A 15,931-nucleotide genomic window follows, 5' to 3' on the forward strand; every position below is an offset into this window, starting at 1 on the left:
GTTTTATTGATTTCTGCTTATTATTTTCTTGTTTTCAGTTTTTTGATTTCTGCTCTAATTTTTATGTGTTTTCTTCTGCTTGCTTTAAACTTCAATTGCTCTTCTTTCTCTGGTTTCTCAAAGTGTGAATTTAATTTATTGATTTTAGATCATTCTTATTTTCTAACGTGTGCATGCAATGCTATAAATTTCCTTCTAAGTACTGCTTTCACTTCATGTCACAAATTGTGATAAATTACATTTTCATTTATTTCAAAATATTTTAAAATTTTTCTTGAGATTTCTTCTTTGGCCCATGGATTGTCTAGAAAGGTGTTTTCCAGATATTTGGGGATTTTTAAGCTATCTTTTTGTTATTGATTTTTAGTTTAAGTCCATTGTGGTCAAAGAATGTATCTTATGATTTCTAGTCTTTTAAATTTGTTAAGGTCTGTTTTATGGTGATCTGTATTGATGGACAGTCCACATGAGCTTGAGAAGAATGCATATGCTGCTGCTGTTGGATGGTATATCCTACATGTTAGAGTGAAAGTGATAGTCACTCAGCCATGTCCAACTCTTTTTGACCCCATGGACATGGAATTTGCCAGGCAAGAATACTGGAGTGGATTGCCATTTCCTTTGCCAAAATGTTAATTAGATCAAATCAAATAATTGTTCTGTTCAGGTCATTTATATCCTTACTGATCTTCTGCTTGCTTGATCTATCAATTTCTGACAGAGGAGTATTGAGGTCTTCAGTTATAAAAGGTAATTCTTCTATTTCTCCTTTCAGTTTTATCAGTTTTTGCCTCATGTATTTTGACTTGTTTGATTCATTAAAAAAAGAATTTCCAATATTACTTTCTGTGATTTCTTGATCCTTGTCAAAAATTACAATTTGGCATTTATATACTTAAACATGATAAAGCACAGTTGCTTTGCTTTGGAAACATTGTATTGCGGTGGATCTGTCTCTGTTATCTATTGTGCTGGGCGATGCTAAGTCACTTCATGTGTCTAGCTCTGCGACCCCGTGGATTGTAGCTCGCCAGGTTCCTCTGTCCTTGGGATTTTCCAGAACGCTGGAGTGGGTTGTCATACCCTCTTCCAGGGGATCTTCCCAACCCAGGGATGAACCCAGCTGTCTTGCATTGCAGGTGGATTCTTTAGCACTGAGCCCTATCTATCGTGCAGAGTATGGCATTTGAAAAGTTATTTGTAGAAATAATTCAAGTCTTAGAGGATTTTAATTTACTTCTACAGGTGCCTAAAAGCACTAGTGATCTGGTATAGTTCAGTTCAGTTCAGTTCAGTTGCTCAGTCGTGTCCGACTCTTTGCGACCCCATGAATCGCAGCACGCCAGGCCTCCCTGTCCATCACCATCTCCTGGAGTTCACTCAGACTCATGTCCATCGAGTCCGTGATGCCATCCAGCCATCCCATCCTCGGTCGTCCCCTTCTCCTACTGCCCCCAATCCCTCCCAGCATCAGAGTCTTTTCCAATGAGTCAACTCTTCGCATGATCTGGTATAATACACAATGCGATCTGAGTAAGGGTAGATTGACTTCATTTTCTCCTTATTCCTAAAGTTTGCTTCTTGGTCCCAGATCAAAACAGAGAGCAGTTCTTCCTTTCAAGGGCTTGGACACTGATACCTGCTCCTCTAGCTCCACAGGCTATCTAAATCAGCTTTTTGTCTGCTTCTTAAAATGCAGAATTTCCCCAGGCCAAAGCAACTGTGAACATTGGGTTTACCACCTCTGGATTCTGTTCCTTTCCTGGATCTTGACCCGAGTTTATCATATTTTCGGTCTTTTGCTAGTTTCTTAATGCTGTTAAGAAGATTTTGGATAATTTTCCAGCCAGCTTTTAAGGTATATCAGACACCATTTATTGCTCCATTTTGCATCATCATGGGTTACCTTTTAACTCTAGCCATCACTGCAGTCACCACCTACATAGAGATGTAAGTTGATACCACTTGACCCACCAGCAAAAACAGTGCAGATCTTTTGTTTTTGGCCTGGGTCCTCTCTGTTACCACAGTTTTAGGTATCCATGGGAATCTGCTCAGACATTCTCATGCAACAAAAACCTGAATGTATGAAGAGTTTAGAACCTTACAGTGAAACCTTTGATCTAATGGAGATTGGGCATATAGGATACTCTCCTTTTCTCTATCTCAGAGGACAGTTCTGAGGTGTACTATACTTGATGCCTAAGAGAGTCCCCACATTTCAGCCTTAGCATTCTCTCAGTCTTCATCTTGAAATCTAATCCTAATTTACATGATCCTCAGGTAAACCCTTACTTCAGGCTTTGATTTGAGGAGGAACCAGATTAAGACAAATTGTCAGCAGTTCGGATAGTGTGAATTATCTAGTGAACTATTACCAAAAGAAGCAGAAATTGAGAAAAAATAAATAAATTTAGGACATATTGCCAACATCTGTTGGATCATAGAAAAAGCAAGAGAATTCCAGAAAAATATCTACTTCTGCTTCACTGATTATACTAAAGTCTTTGACTGTGTAGATCACAACAAACTATGGAATATTCTTAAAGAGATAGGAATACCAGAATCCGGCGCCATCCTGCTTTGGGGCCCAGCTGGCAGCGAGGGCTCCAGGGCCCCTGGACAGGAACCCCCACGAGGACGGTAGTGCTTGGGCTTGGGCCACCGGACCCGTTCCAGGGCCATTCCTGGAGTCGCAGGATCGGGGCCGCGAGCGGCACCATCATGACTGCCGGGGTAGGGACGGGAAGGGTCTGGGCTGCGTCGCACGTGCATGATGACACCTTGGAAATGCTGTGACCTCCCGACTGCGCTGTGGGGGAGCTAACCTTGGAGAGCTGAGCGTGCAACCGCCGGCGTGGGGCGTTGGGCTAGCGGCCTCGGCTTCGGACTCCGTGCCTCAGGCTCCCACCCCCACACGCAGGCATCTCTCGGGACAACTGGCACAAGCGCCGGAAGACCGGGAGCAAGAGAAAGCCCTACCATAAGAAGCGGAAGTATGAGCTGGGACGTCCCGCTGCCAACACAAAGAATGGCCCCGTCGCATACACACAGTCGGTGGCCGGGGAGGCAACAAGAAGTACCGGGCCTTGAGGCTGGACGTGGGAAACTTCTCCTGGCGCTCGGAGTGTTGTACACGCAAGACAAGAATAATCGATGTTGTCTATAATGCATCCAACAACGAAATGGTCCGTACCAAGACCCTGGTGAAGAACTGTATTGTGCTTATCGACAGCATACCCTACCGACAGTGGTACGAGTCCCACTATGCACTGCCCCTGAAGTGCCGCAAGAAGGGGGCCAAGCTGACTCCTGAGGAGGAAGAGATTTTAAACAAGAAACGATCAAAGAAAATTCAGAAAAAATACGATGAGAGGAAAAAGAACGCGAAAATCAGCAGTCTTCTAGAGGAGCAGTTCCAGCAGGGCAAGCTTCTTGCATGCATCGCTTCAAGACCAGGCCAGTGGGGCCGAGCACAGGGCTATGTGCTAGAGGGAAAAGAGCTCGAGTTCTATCTGAGGAAGATCAAGGCCCAGAAAGGCAAATAAACCCTCTTCCCTCCTGTCTTAGCTCATCTAATAAAGGTGTTTACTGTTCTATGCCAGAAAAAAAAAAAAATAGACAGAGATAGGAATACCAGACCACCTTACCTGCCTCCTGATAAATCTGTATGCAGGTCAAGAAGCAACAATTAGAACCCGACATGGAACAACAGACTGGTTCTGAATTGGGAAAGGAGTCCATCAAGGTTGTATATTGTCACCTTGTTTATTTAACTTATATGCAGAGTATATCATGCAAAATGCCAGACTGGATGAAGCACAAGCTGGAATCAAGATTGTGGAGAAATATATCAATACCCTCAGATATGCAGATGACACCACCCTTATGGCAGAAAGTGAAGAACTAAAGAACCTCTTGATAAAAGTGAAAGAAGACAGTGTAAAAGCTGGCTTAAATTTCAGCATTCAGAAAACTAAGATCATGGCATCTGGTCTCATCACTTCATGGCAAATAGATGGGGGTACAAAGAAACAGTGACAGACTTTATCTTCTTGGGCTCCAAAATCACTGCAGATAGTGACTGCAGCCATGAAATTAAAAGACACTTGCTCCTTGGAAGAAAAGCTATGACCAACCTAGACAGCATATTAAAAAGCAGAGACATTATTTTGCTGGCAAAGGTCCATCTAGTCAAAGTTATGGTTTTTCCAGTAGTCATGTATGGATGTGAGAGTTGGACTATAAAGAAAGCTGAGCACGGAAGAACTGATGCTTTTGAACTGTGGAGTTGGAGAAGACTCTTGAGAGTCCCTTGGACTGCAAGGAGATCACACTAATCAATCCTAAAGGAAATCAGTTGCAAATATTCATTGGAAGGACTGATGCTGAAGCTGTAATATTTTGGCCACCTGATGTGAAGAACCGACTTATTGGAAAAGACCCTGATGCTGGGAAAGATTGAAGGCAGGAGGAGAAGGGGATGGCAGAGGATGAGATGGTTGGGTGGCATCACTGAATTGATGGACATGAGTTTGAGCAAGCTCTAGGAGTTTGTGAAGAACAGGGAAGCCTGGCATGCTACAGTCCATGAGGTCGCAGAGTTGGACACAGCTGAGCAACTAAACTGAACTGAATAAAGGAGATATTGTAGTATACTTATATGTTGATGAAAATAATCAGACATGCAGGCAATAAGTAATGACTTAGGAGAGCACTGCCATTTTGATGTCCTTGAGTAGGCTAGCTTTACGCTCTAAGAGAACATCCATTTTTCTTCCCTGACCAGCCATCCAGATGTCCATTATTCACTGAGACAGAACATCTCTAACAAAAACAAAAGTCACTTGAATTAGTTTCCTATGGCTCCTCAAACAAAGTACCACAAACTGGGGACTTAAATGATAGAAATTTATTGTCTCACAGTTCTGGAGGCTAGAAGTCTAGAATCAACATGTTACGAGAGTTGGTTCCTTCTTGGGCTGTAAGGATCTATTCAGGGCCCCTCTCTTTGGCTTATTGGTGGCCATCTTCTCACTGTATCTCTTCATGTCATCTCCCCTCTATGCATGTCTGTCTCCAATTCCCTTTTTTGTAAGGAAGCTGATCATACTGGACTAGGGTCCACCCTAATGATCTCATCTTAAATTACTTACATCTATAACATTCTTATTTTCAAATAACGTCATGTTCTGAGGTACAAGAGATTAGTACTTCAACATATGAGTTTTAGGGGGGACAGGATTCAACCCATAAGAGTCGCCAAGGCTTATTAATTTATCCTTCAAACTATCTCTCTTATATGTCCTCTGACTCAAATTCAGGTCCTTATGTGGCATGCCACAGTATTTCAGCAGTCTTTCTGGCATGTTTCCACCCATTTCCCAGTCTCTAGTCCATCCTTACACAGAAATATGAGATTGTTCTTCTTAAGCTCAGCTTTCATGGTGTCACTCCCTTGCTCAACAGACCTTCAATGGCTTCCCATTTTCTATCAAATTATATCATCCATATCATATAACCTGCTCCTCTGCAATAAGAACTAAACTTACCTTCCTTTTAAAAAATACCCATCTTTTTCTCCCCATTTTCCTTCTTAGAAATAAAAAGGGAATGAATAAGGGGGATATGTGGGTAAGTGCAGGAGTTGCCCAGTTTAATGAGAACTAGGTATAAATGAATGTGACTGGTCTAGTGTTGGGTTTAGAAACATTTCCTGAACACACCAAGTAGAGGCGGAGAGGGAAAAAAATAGCAGCATGACCCTGACTCTGTGTCATCAAGAACTAGTCACTTAACTTCTCTGGGTTGCTTAATTGGATGAGATGTGTGGCCAAATCCCAGTTCTTCAGAGGAACAAAATCTTGTTATCTGCCCATGTGCTTACATCTGGGAATGTCAAATGAGTTTGAGAGTACCTTGAAAGTATAAAGCTTTGCAAATAGGACCAGAATTGGTGTTTGTCTGGGCTGAGTATGAATGATCAGATCACTCACTCCCTTGTAAGATTTTTAAGCTACCATTACTTTGCAGACAAAGAGCAGTCTAGTCAAAGCTATGGTTTTTCCAGTAGTCATGTATGGGTGTGAGAGCTGGACCATAAAGAAGGCTGAGCACTGAAGAACTGGTGCTTTTGAACTGTGGTGTTGGAGAAGACTTGAGAGTTCCTTGGACTGCAAGGAGATCCAACCAGTCAGTCCTAAAGGAAATCAGTCCTGAATATTCCTTGGAGGGACTGATGCTGAGGCTGAAGCTCCAAAACTTTGACCACCTGATGTGAAGAGCCGACTCATTGGAAAAGACCCTGATGCTGGGAAAGATTGAAGGCAGGAGGAGAAGGGGCTGACAGAGGTTGAGATGGTTGGATGGCATCACCAACTCAATAGACATGACTTTGAGCAAGCTCTGGGAGTTGGTGATGGACAGGGAAGACTGGAGTGCTGCAGTCCATGGGGTTGAAAAGAGTCAGACATGACTGAGAAACTGAACAACAAGCTACCAGGAGCAAACTGGGAAGAGTCAGCAAAATATCATTTAACATGTGTGCACGTTGACATAGAGCTCCCGTGTGTTGATTTTGGGGAGCACAAAGAGTGGGGCAGCCCTGGCAGGGGCTATAATACTGGAGGTAGAGACCCTCATAAAACAGCAGAGTCCAGGCCCGTCCAGGTTGGTGATGCCATCCAACCATCTCAACCTCTGTCGGCCCCTTCTCCTCGTGCCCCTTCAATCTTTCCCAGCATCGGGGTCTCTTCCAATGACATGGAAGGATGAGCAACTGGACCACACAGCATGGCTGGATATGTGTAAAGAAGGCTGCCATTCCAGCTGTGGTCCCACCCATACTATCCTCACTTCAGGAATGGTCACTGGAAGGAAAACAAGACAGAAGCACTCTGCAGCAGCACTGGGGAGCTGTGCTTTCCTCACCCCAGTCACTGTTCCAGCCCCACCTCTCTCACATCCAAACCTGACCCATCCTGCCTCAAGGAAAGTCACAGTGTTCGCATCAAAATCACTTTATTGATCCAGGTTTTGATCACCCTGGAACTGCCCCTCTGGAGGGCAATGGAGGGCACTGGGGCAAAGAGGCTTCACATGAGGTCTCAGTCGGCGACAAGGTTGTGGCCCACAGTGGGGGGCGACTCAAAGAAGCCCTGAAACCAGAAACAAAGGATCGGAATCAGCACGTGGGGAGGTGGCCCCTCTCTCACCTACTCCTCCCCCAGATGCCTCTAACAGCCTGATTTGAGTCAGCCCGCAGTGACTCAGCCCATCAATTGAGGGCCTGTCACCTTTACTCCCACACAGAATTCATAGAGCTCTTGTCCCGTGATTTTCCCTTGGGCTTGGGCTAGAGAAGAACAGCAGCACCTTATCTGCTTTCACAAAAGCTCTCCAACAACCTGTTCTTCAAGGTGGGTCTGTCACTCAGCTCTGGGTGTGTGGACCCAGCAAACAATCCAGGCTTTGGAAGCCCAGCTGCCATCCTATGAGTGGGAAGTGGTTTCCTAGGAGAGCATGAGGGACTAGAATTCCCCAGAGGTGCAGACTGCCTCTGGAGAGCCAGCTCCACAGCCAACACCCTTGTCTCCCCTAGACCGGGTTGATCAGCTCCTTACAGATCTCACTGTTCACTCTCACTCTCCTTATAATTCATCCCCGATATCACTAGAGTGACCTCTTAATATCATACCACATTATAATATCCCCCTCCTCAGAATCTCCCAGTCAACTTGCCACTACACTTAGAATAAAATCCAAACTTTCACCAAGATCTATGAGCCAGTGTGTGATCAACCCTGGACCTACTTCTCCAACCTAATCTTCTACCACTGACTTTCCTATCTGTTCCTCAGACATGCCATAGTATCCTTGTCTCCAGACATGTTCATTGTGTTGTCCTCTTCCTGGGAGGCCCTTTCTTCATATCTTCTGTTGGCTACCACCTTCTTATAATTTAGGTCTTAGTCCAAAAAAAAAAAAAAAGACTTCTGTCAATGTGGAGAAGTCTGATGTCTGGGGCAGCCCCACCCCCACTGCAGTGTCTGAGCAGAAAGAAGGGCAAGAGCTGTGCAATGGAAAGGATTAAGAATCAGGAGACCTTGGTCCAGTCTTGGGTCTGCCAAGAACCTCCTATGCAGCCCGGAGTAAGTCGCTGGACCAACCTAGGCCTCAAAGTCTCAAATGTAAAGATAGATGGGAGGGCTAGATGGGTGTTTTCAACCTGGATTCTGAAGAGTTCAAGCCTCCTAAGGAGGTAACCCAGAGCCTTGCCTGGGTGACTTGCCCAGGGTAAAAAGTAGAGCAAAGTCAGGAATTGCTGAAGGCTTCTGGACTCTCTCCTGTTCATCCGAAGAAGCTTTGCTATCACTTCCTGTATACAAGGGAGTGTGTGGAAAAAAGGAGGACCTTTTACTCAATATTGAAAACTCTGCAATTTCCCATGTCTATTTTAAACCCAATACCGATGCATGATTGTATGCGATGGTCCTTAGAGATGCCCAGAACCTGCATCATGCCCCCAATCTCTTACATGGATGCTCACAAGTAGCCGGAGAAAGGCAGGAAAGTGGGGGTACCCTTCAACTGGGAGAGATATTTTCTTCAGCTTCTCTGTTCACAGCCCAATACCCATTCTCTCCTTCACACCTGCCTCCTTCCCTTAAACATGTCCTTGGCAATTCCAACCTCCCCTGAAAAAGCGAGAGCCCCTCACCTTGACTGGGTTGGCCACCTCATGTTTCAGAGCCTTTGAAACCACTTTGGAGGTAAAGCATTGATCCTTGTTCACCTTGACCATTGGGCTCTGTGAGGAGGGAAGCCAGGAGTCAAGAAGGAGGCAGAAAAGGGTGTCAGGGCCCCAGAGAAAAAGAGATAGGATTCAAAGTCAGGGCTTTAGAAGTCTTAAGAAGACACATGGGTCTCACCTTGGGGAACAGGAGTCGAAGTTTCTCCTCTTGCTTGCCCCTAGAAGAGATGAGGATGACAAATGGGACCTAGGCTTGCTAGAACCCCTCTCCTCTGCCTTTGCAGGTCACTAATGGCTCATGGAATTTTCTCCTGCAGATCCCAGACAGGACCTCTGAATCATTCACAGAGTACTCCTGGCAGCTCTTTCCTGCAGTTTGAATACCCATTCCCTCCCTGCTCCATCTCTGCACTAGACAGCATGGGCTGACCATAGGCTTCACAGACCTCACCCCCGGGGTTTTGGTGGGGAAGGCTGCTGGCCCACTCCTCACACATGGATCCTCAGGATGGAGTTTGCTGGTGTGACCCATCTTCTGGGTCATCACATCCTGGGTCATGTCATCCTTCCAGAACAAACCTGCAGGGTGAAAGGATGTGGTGAATTAATACCTGGGATGCTCTGACTGGCCCACCAGGGACCGGGGTGAAGCAAACACTCCCCCTTTCCCTCAAAGTAAGACAAAGAATCACAGTTTGTGGAGAGAATTAAATGAGATGGCACATAAAATTTGCTTAGCACAGTGCCTGGCATGTAATAAATATTCCGCTAGGATTAGACAGTACTCTTTTCGCTAACTCATTTGATACAATTGTGAGGATTGAATGAGATTAGGGATGTGAAGAGTGCCGTGAAAACTCTAAGACAGTGAGTGATCCCCAAACTTCAGGGTACTTCGGAATCTTCTGCAAGGCTTGTTAAAGCACAGATTGCTGTTCTTCCCTTCTAGAGTTCCTGATTCAGGAGGTCTGGGGTGAAGGTCATGAATTAGCATTTTGAACAAGTTTCCTGGTGATGCTGATACTATTGGTCTGAGGATGCATGTTGAGAATGACTGTGCTAAGGCATTATACACATATTAGACATCAGTAGTGATAGTAGTAATATGAATTCTGGCCAGATTTCCTATCTGACTCTTCCCTTATTCATGAAACTCCTTTCTAAGAAAGGGTCAACCATATGTCTTCAAAGGACTTCCCACTCCCTTCCTTCCTCTTCTGTGTTTGTCATACAATCTATTAGGCTTCCTACTCAGAGGCTTAAGTGTGTGTGTGTACGTATGTTTTCCTGGCTGAAAATTCAAGGATTCCTGGTTCTGGAAAAAATCTGCTAGTGCCTGGAGTTGGGGGTAGTCTCAAGGAGTTAGATGCTGACCTTTTCCAGGGGCTTCTTCTAGAAGCCTGTGCTGGGCCCTTCCAGGGGTTTGAGGGCAAACAGCCTGCCCTTCCAGGTCCATCCCCATTCTGGTCTGTCCCCATTCTCCATGAGGTGAACATGACAGAAAGAGTCAAGTAGAGACATTAGGGGGAGAAAGCCAGATCAAAAGCCCTTCACTATACCTCTGCATGTGACAAAGCCCCAGCCTTTCTTCTCTAGCTCTTACTCACCGTGGGGCATAATGTGCTGGAGTAAAACTTGCAAGTGCTTGAAGACCGGGCTGGTAAATCCTGGGAGGGGCCAGAGCTGCCCCACTCCCACTTGACTCTGACCATCTGAGGGCAAAAAAGTGGTGTGAGAAAGGAGCTTGACTAGAAGCCTTCCAAATTCCAGTTGAAATAAAGCAGCTTCCTTCCACTATCACCCCTGGGTTCAGTGGTCCCTGTCCCCCTCACCTGACCCCCTCCTCCTTCCAGGTCCTCCTTTTTATTTTCCCCTCCCCCCATCACCACCTTCCTTGTTTGTTAACCCTTGCCACCTCGTTCACTTTTGGTGCCACCTTCCAGATAAGAGCCAAGCTTAAAGGCAATGAGCAGCTCATGGAGGGTGAGGTAAGCAGATACTCAAAAAGCCACACACATAAATGGATAATCAGGTGAACAGGTAGGGCATGAAAAGCAGGGGAACTGCATTTAGGGAAGGCTTTAAAGCCTGGAGGGGATTGAAGGGGACTGGAGTGTGGCTCAGTGGTAAAGAATCATTCCATCCCTGGGTCAGGAAGATGCCCTGGAGGAGGAAATGGCAACCTACTCCAGTATTCTTGCCTGCATAATTCCATGGACAGAGGAGCCTGGTGGGCTATAACCCATGGGGTCGCAAAGAGTTGGACACAACTGAGGTGTGAGCACGCATGAGCACACATGCATGAGGATTGGAGAGGAGTCCTGAAATCTTTACAGGAAGAAAGTATTGGTATGCATAGGTTTTGAGTGTCTGGATCCTTGTCCTGAAGGCTAAAATTTGCCACTGGGCATAAGGGACGGCAAGGGGAACAGAGATAATCCCTAATGCTATACACACTTTTTTCATTCCAAGTAGATGGGGTAGGGTTGGAGTATGGTTTCTTTGTTTGTTTGTTTCTTCGTGGTTTTTTTTTTTTGGGAGGGAGTGTTTGTTTCTGATGGTGGAATTACCGTGAGTCATTATGGAAAGGAAATTCTCCTCCCCATTTAAATGGATTCTATTATTTCCCTGGCTTTGAGAAGGAGGAAAACGTCATACTGAGAAGGAAAATAACTTCTGGAAGGAGGGATCATACTCTGGGGCAGCGCTCCCAGAAGTGGCAGGAAAAGTGGTGATCCGGACACCCTCAGTCAAACCTACGGGGGCACCTGGCGCTGTCCGCGGTGCTGAGCGGTGGCCACATCCTGGTATGGAGGAGGCTCCGAGCTCTAAAGAGAGCTAGGCATCCCTAAGAAGCTTGAGGGTCCTACCCTCTCCCCACCCTCACCCTCATGGCCTCCTCCTACAGGTTTTCGTGAGTCCTTTGCAATGGCCTCTAAACCCAAGAATCGGGCGAGCAGAGCTGGCGCCAGCCTAGGAGTTTGCGGCGTCTGCCCGAAGCTCCGGGTGCTGGAATCCTCGAGTCTGCGCAGTCGGTCTCCGGCTGCTCAAATGTGAGTCAGCGATGGTCTACTCGGATGGCGCAGTGCAGGGGGAGGAAGAAGATGGACCTTTTCTGCCTCATCCTCTTTTCCCCCAGCCTAGCCCTCCCATTCTTCCCGGAACCTGGATCGGAAACACCAGGCTCCAGGGGCTTACAAAGAAGCCTTGGTTCATCCCTCGGCCCAGTCTTCTCCCAGGGCCCGATACCCGGGGTCCCTGCTGCTACTGTCCAGAGAGCCTGGCCCCTGACTATCCCTGAGCCATAGGCATCTCTTCCCCCGCTCCTCGGCAAGTCTTGCTTCTCTTGTGGCCGCACTTGCCAGTTTTACTTCCCTGTGCCCCTGTGTTTTTACGTCCTTCTTCCTAATCCCCAATCTTCCCCTGAATCGGCTTCTCTTAGGTCCAGATCCCATACACCGAGCCCCACTCCAAGCCTGCGCGTCCTTCCGCGCACTTTTCTTTTCTTACTCCCCAAACACATTGTTTTCCTCCGAAGTTCCTAACCTTGAGTCCCCAGACCCACTTCACTCAGAACCGCTCTCTGGCCCTGCCCGCACACCACCCCAGGTTTCCTCCTGACCGTGACCACTAACGTCGCTGGAGCCCCCCAGGCGGCTGTTCAGCAGCAGGAAGCAGACGAGCAGCCAGAGCCCCCGGAAGCCCCCGAGCCACAGCGGGCGCTGCATCTTCCCGGGCTAGCTGCGCTGGTTCCCCACCTAAGTCGCAGAGGTGGCAGACAGCTGCCGGAGGGACTGCGCAGGACTGTCGATTCCCACCCGCTGGCTAGCCAGACTGAATCTGCACAACCCTCCCTTGGCAGCTGGGCCAATCGCTGGAGGGCCCTGCCCCTGCCTACGCCTACCGAGCCCCTACTTCTCCTACCAGCCCCACAGCCACCCAAACCTACTCCTAGGAGCCCACTGCTCTCTTAATTAAACAGATCCCAAAGACTACTGCTTCTACTCCCAGTCCCAAGGTTGGAGAGAGGGCTTTCATGTAAAATGCTGGTGTGAAATGCACCTGCCTCATAGATTTGTTGTGAGGGTTAAATAGGTACAGCAACTGGACAGCTGGCATTCAATGAATCTAGTCTATTTTGATTTTCCTGATACTTACTTCACCCTTACCTACCTTAAAATCTCCAACCATCATGGGTTTGACCTGCTAAGTATATGCACAACTATCTTCTCCACATCCACTGCCATCATCCTGGTTCAAATCACTGTACCCAATTTAACAGAGCTATTGCAATAACTAACTACTGAAGTAACTAACTGATCCACAGCTTCCACACTTTCTTAGTTACAAGCTAATATGTGAGCTTCCTAAGCTCTAGACATTTGAATATCTTTTTCATTGAGCTTAAAATTTTATTATGAAAGTTTTCAAATATTAAAAATGAGAAAACTCAAATGAATAAACATGAAATATGAATATTCTTATCACCCAGACTTAATTGCTTCTGAAGTATTTAAGAGTAATTTACGGACACCATGACATTTCACTCCTAAATAATTCAATATACATCTTTTAGAATTAATGGTTCACTTCAAATGGGGAGAATATGCTGGATTTTCTGAGTGTGTGCAATATCATCACAAAGGTCTTCACAGAGAGAAGCAGGAGGGTTAGAGTAAGTAGTGGAAGATATAACATTGGAAGCTAGGGGTTGGAGTGATTCAAGGAAGGGGCCACAAGTCAAGGAATGCAAACAGCCTCTAGAAGCTGAAAAGGTAAGAGTGTGTTTTCTCCCTTTAAACCTCCAGAAGGAGCAGAGACCTGCTGACATTTTATTTATTTTATCTTTAAAAATATTTATTTATTTATCTGTGGCTCTGCTGGGTCTTGACTACTTCTCGTGGGCTTTTCCTCGTTGCAGAGAGTGGGGGGTGCTTTCTCGTTGCAGTGCTCAGTTTTCTCACAGCGGCAGCCTCTCTTGCTGTGGAGCATGGGCTCTAGGCGTGTGGACTTCAGTAGTTGTGGCACATGGGCTTCATTGCCCCGTGGCATGTGGAATCTTCCCAGACCAAGCATCGAACTGGTGTCCCCTACATTGGCAGGCAGAATCTTAACACCTGGACCACCAGGAAGTCCAGACATTTTAATTTTAGACTTCTGACTTCCGACTTCCAGAAATATAAGATAACAAAATTGTTTTGGGGCACTAAGTTTGATTTGCTGTAATTTGTTACACCAGCATTTGGAAATCAACACAATGTCTAAAAATATTTACTATTTCCTAATTAACACAGGTATTTAATACTTTCAGATGCGTGTGTGCTCAGTTACATCTGGCTCTGCAACCCCATGGACTGTGTAGCCCACCAGGCTAGTCTGTCCATGGAATTTTCCAGGCAAGAGTATTGGAGTGTGTTGCCATTTCTTTCTCCAGGGACATCTTCCCAACCCAGGGATCGAACCCATGTCTCCTGCATCATCCTGCAGTGGCGGGCAGATTCTTTATCACAGAGCCAACTGGGAATCCCCAGGACTTCCAGATACAACTCCTTTAACAGATGAATGGTTTGTGAATATTTTCTCCAACTCTGAGCATGTCATTTTAATTTTTTAATAGTGCTTTTTTTTAAAGAGCAAAATGTTTGATTTTGAGGAAATCCAATTAATTAAGTTTATCTTTTATGGCTAAAGCTTTTTTTTGATCTTGGAAATGTTTGTTTACCCCAAACTCAGAAAGATTTTCTTCTATGTTTTCTTCCAAATGTTTGGCAGACCACATAAACTCAATCAGAAAGCATTCTCTCTTTTGTTATGGTCTGAAAGAGTTTCAGTACGATTTTTTTTGAAAGAAAAAAATTAAAACTATCTTTGTTGACAGATGACATGATCTGGATACAAATTATTTTATTCTTTAAATTTTGTATTGGGGTATAGCTGATTAACAATGTTGTGAAAGTTTCAGGCGAACAGAGAAAGGACTCAGCTATACATATACATGTATACATTCTCCCCCAAATCTCCCTCCTGTTCAGGTACCACATAACATTAAGCAGAGTCCCATGTAGTATACGTAGGTCCTTGCTGGTTATTCATTTTAAATATAGAAGTGTGTATATGTCCACCCAAACTCCCTAACTATTCCTCTGCCCCAACCCTTCCCCCAGCAACCATGTTTGTTTTCCAAGTCTGTGAGTCTCTTTCTGTTTTTTAAGTAAGTATATTTGTATCTTTTTTTTTTTTTTTGATTCCACACATAAGAGGGGTCATACGATATTTCTCCTTCTCTGTCCGACTTACTTCACTCAGTATGGTAATCTCTAGGTCTATCCATGTTGCCGCAAATGGCATTATTTCATTCTTTTTATGACTAATAGTCCATTGTACGTATGCACCACCTGTTCTCTATCCGTTCCTCTGTCAATGGACATGCAGGTTGCTTCCACGTCTTGGTTATTGTGAACAGTGCTGCAATGAACACTGGGATGCATGTATCATTTTGGATCATGTTTTCTTATGCCCAGGAATGGAACTGCAGGGTCATATGGTAGCTCTGGGCTTCCCAGGTGGCGCTGGTGGTAAAACAAAAAACAACCGCCTGCTAATGCAGTAAACTTGAGATGCAGGTTCAATCCCTGGGTCGGGAAGATCCTCTGGAGGAAAACATAGCAACCTACTCCAGTATTCTTGCTTGGAGAATCCCATGGACAGAAGAGCCTGGCAGGCTACAGTCCATAAGGTTGCAGAGCTGGACATGAATGAAGCTGCTTAGCATGTGTGCATGCATGGTAGCTCTATTTTTAATATTTTAAGGAACCTCCATACTGTCCTCTCTAGAGGCTGTTCCAATTTACACTTCCACCAACAGTGTAGGAGGCTTCTACACACCCTCTCCAGCAGAGTTTCTCTATGATTGATATTATTTTTCTGAGTGTATGGAGTTAGAATTTCTTTGTGAATAAGTTTTACTACAATTTTAATTTCTTTAGCTGTTCAGATATTCTATTCTTTTCACATCTCTTTTGGGAACTTGAATTTTTCAAAAAATTTATTCACAACATTTAAGCTATTACATTTGTTAGTATAAAAGATATTCATATTTCTTTATTATCCTTTAAATAGCTGTAGAAATTTGAAGTGATTTCACTTTTTAAATTCCTGATTTTGATACTTTGTATTTTT

At 45.2% G+C, this 15,931-nt stretch overlaps 1 protein-coding gene, 1 non-coding gene and 1 pseudogene across 2 annotated transcripts; 2 read left to right on the forward strand and 1 right to left on the reverse strand.

The window, feature by feature from the left end:
• Positions 1–1,897: 1,897 nt before the first annotated feature.
• LOC138432456 (small ribosomal subunit protein eS8-like) lies at positions 1,898–3,599 on the forward strand (annotated as a pseudogene).
• Positions 2,769–2,848, forward strand: LOC138434878 (small nucleolar RNA SNORD55/SNORD39). The gene has a single exon (XR_011254937.1). It is a non-coding gene; the product is annotated as a small nucleolar RNA SNORD55/SNORD39 (small nucleolar RNA).
• Positions 3,600–7,003: 3,404 nt separating the features above from the next.
• On the reverse strand, positions 7,004–12,605 carry RESP18 (regulated endocrine specific protein 18). Its single transcript, XM_069579481.1, has 6 exons — positions 12,375–12,605; positions 10,360–10,464; positions 9,199–9,331; positions 8,931–8,970; positions 8,720–8,809; positions 7,004–7,157 (listed from the first exon to the last, which is right to left on the reverse strand). The coding sequence occupies exons 1-6, from the start codon at positions 12,478–12,480 to the stop codon at positions 7,107–7,109; spliced, it is 525 nt and encodes a 174-aa protein (XP_069435582.1). The 5' UTR covers positions 12,481–12,605; the 3' UTR covers positions 7,004–7,106.
• Positions 12,606–15,931: the final 3,326 nt, after the last annotated feature.

This window comes from Ovis canadensis, chromosome 2, assembly GCF_042477335.2.
Source record: "Ovis canadensis isolate MfBH-ARS-UI-01 breed Bighorn chromosome 2, ARS-UI_OviCan_v2, whole genome shotgun sequence".
In the NCBI taxonomy this organism is placed as follows: Eukaryota; Metazoa; Chordata; class Mammalia; order Artiodactyla; family Bovidae; genus Ovis; species Ovis canadensis.

Coding starts and splice junctions, on each gene's coding strand:
- RESP18 (XM_069579481.1), bottom strand. CDS start 12,480: ATGCAGCGCCCGCTGTGGCTCGGGGGCTTCCGGGGGCTCTGGCTGCTC. Junction 9,332..10,359: donor CCAGCACATTATGCCCCACG/GTGAGTAAGAGC, acceptor TTCACCCTGCAG/GTTTGTTCTGGAAGGATGAC. Junction 8,810..8,930: donor TTCGACTCCTGTTCCCCAAG/GTGAGACCCATG, acceptor CCCTCCTCACAG/AGCCCAATGGTCAAGGTGAA.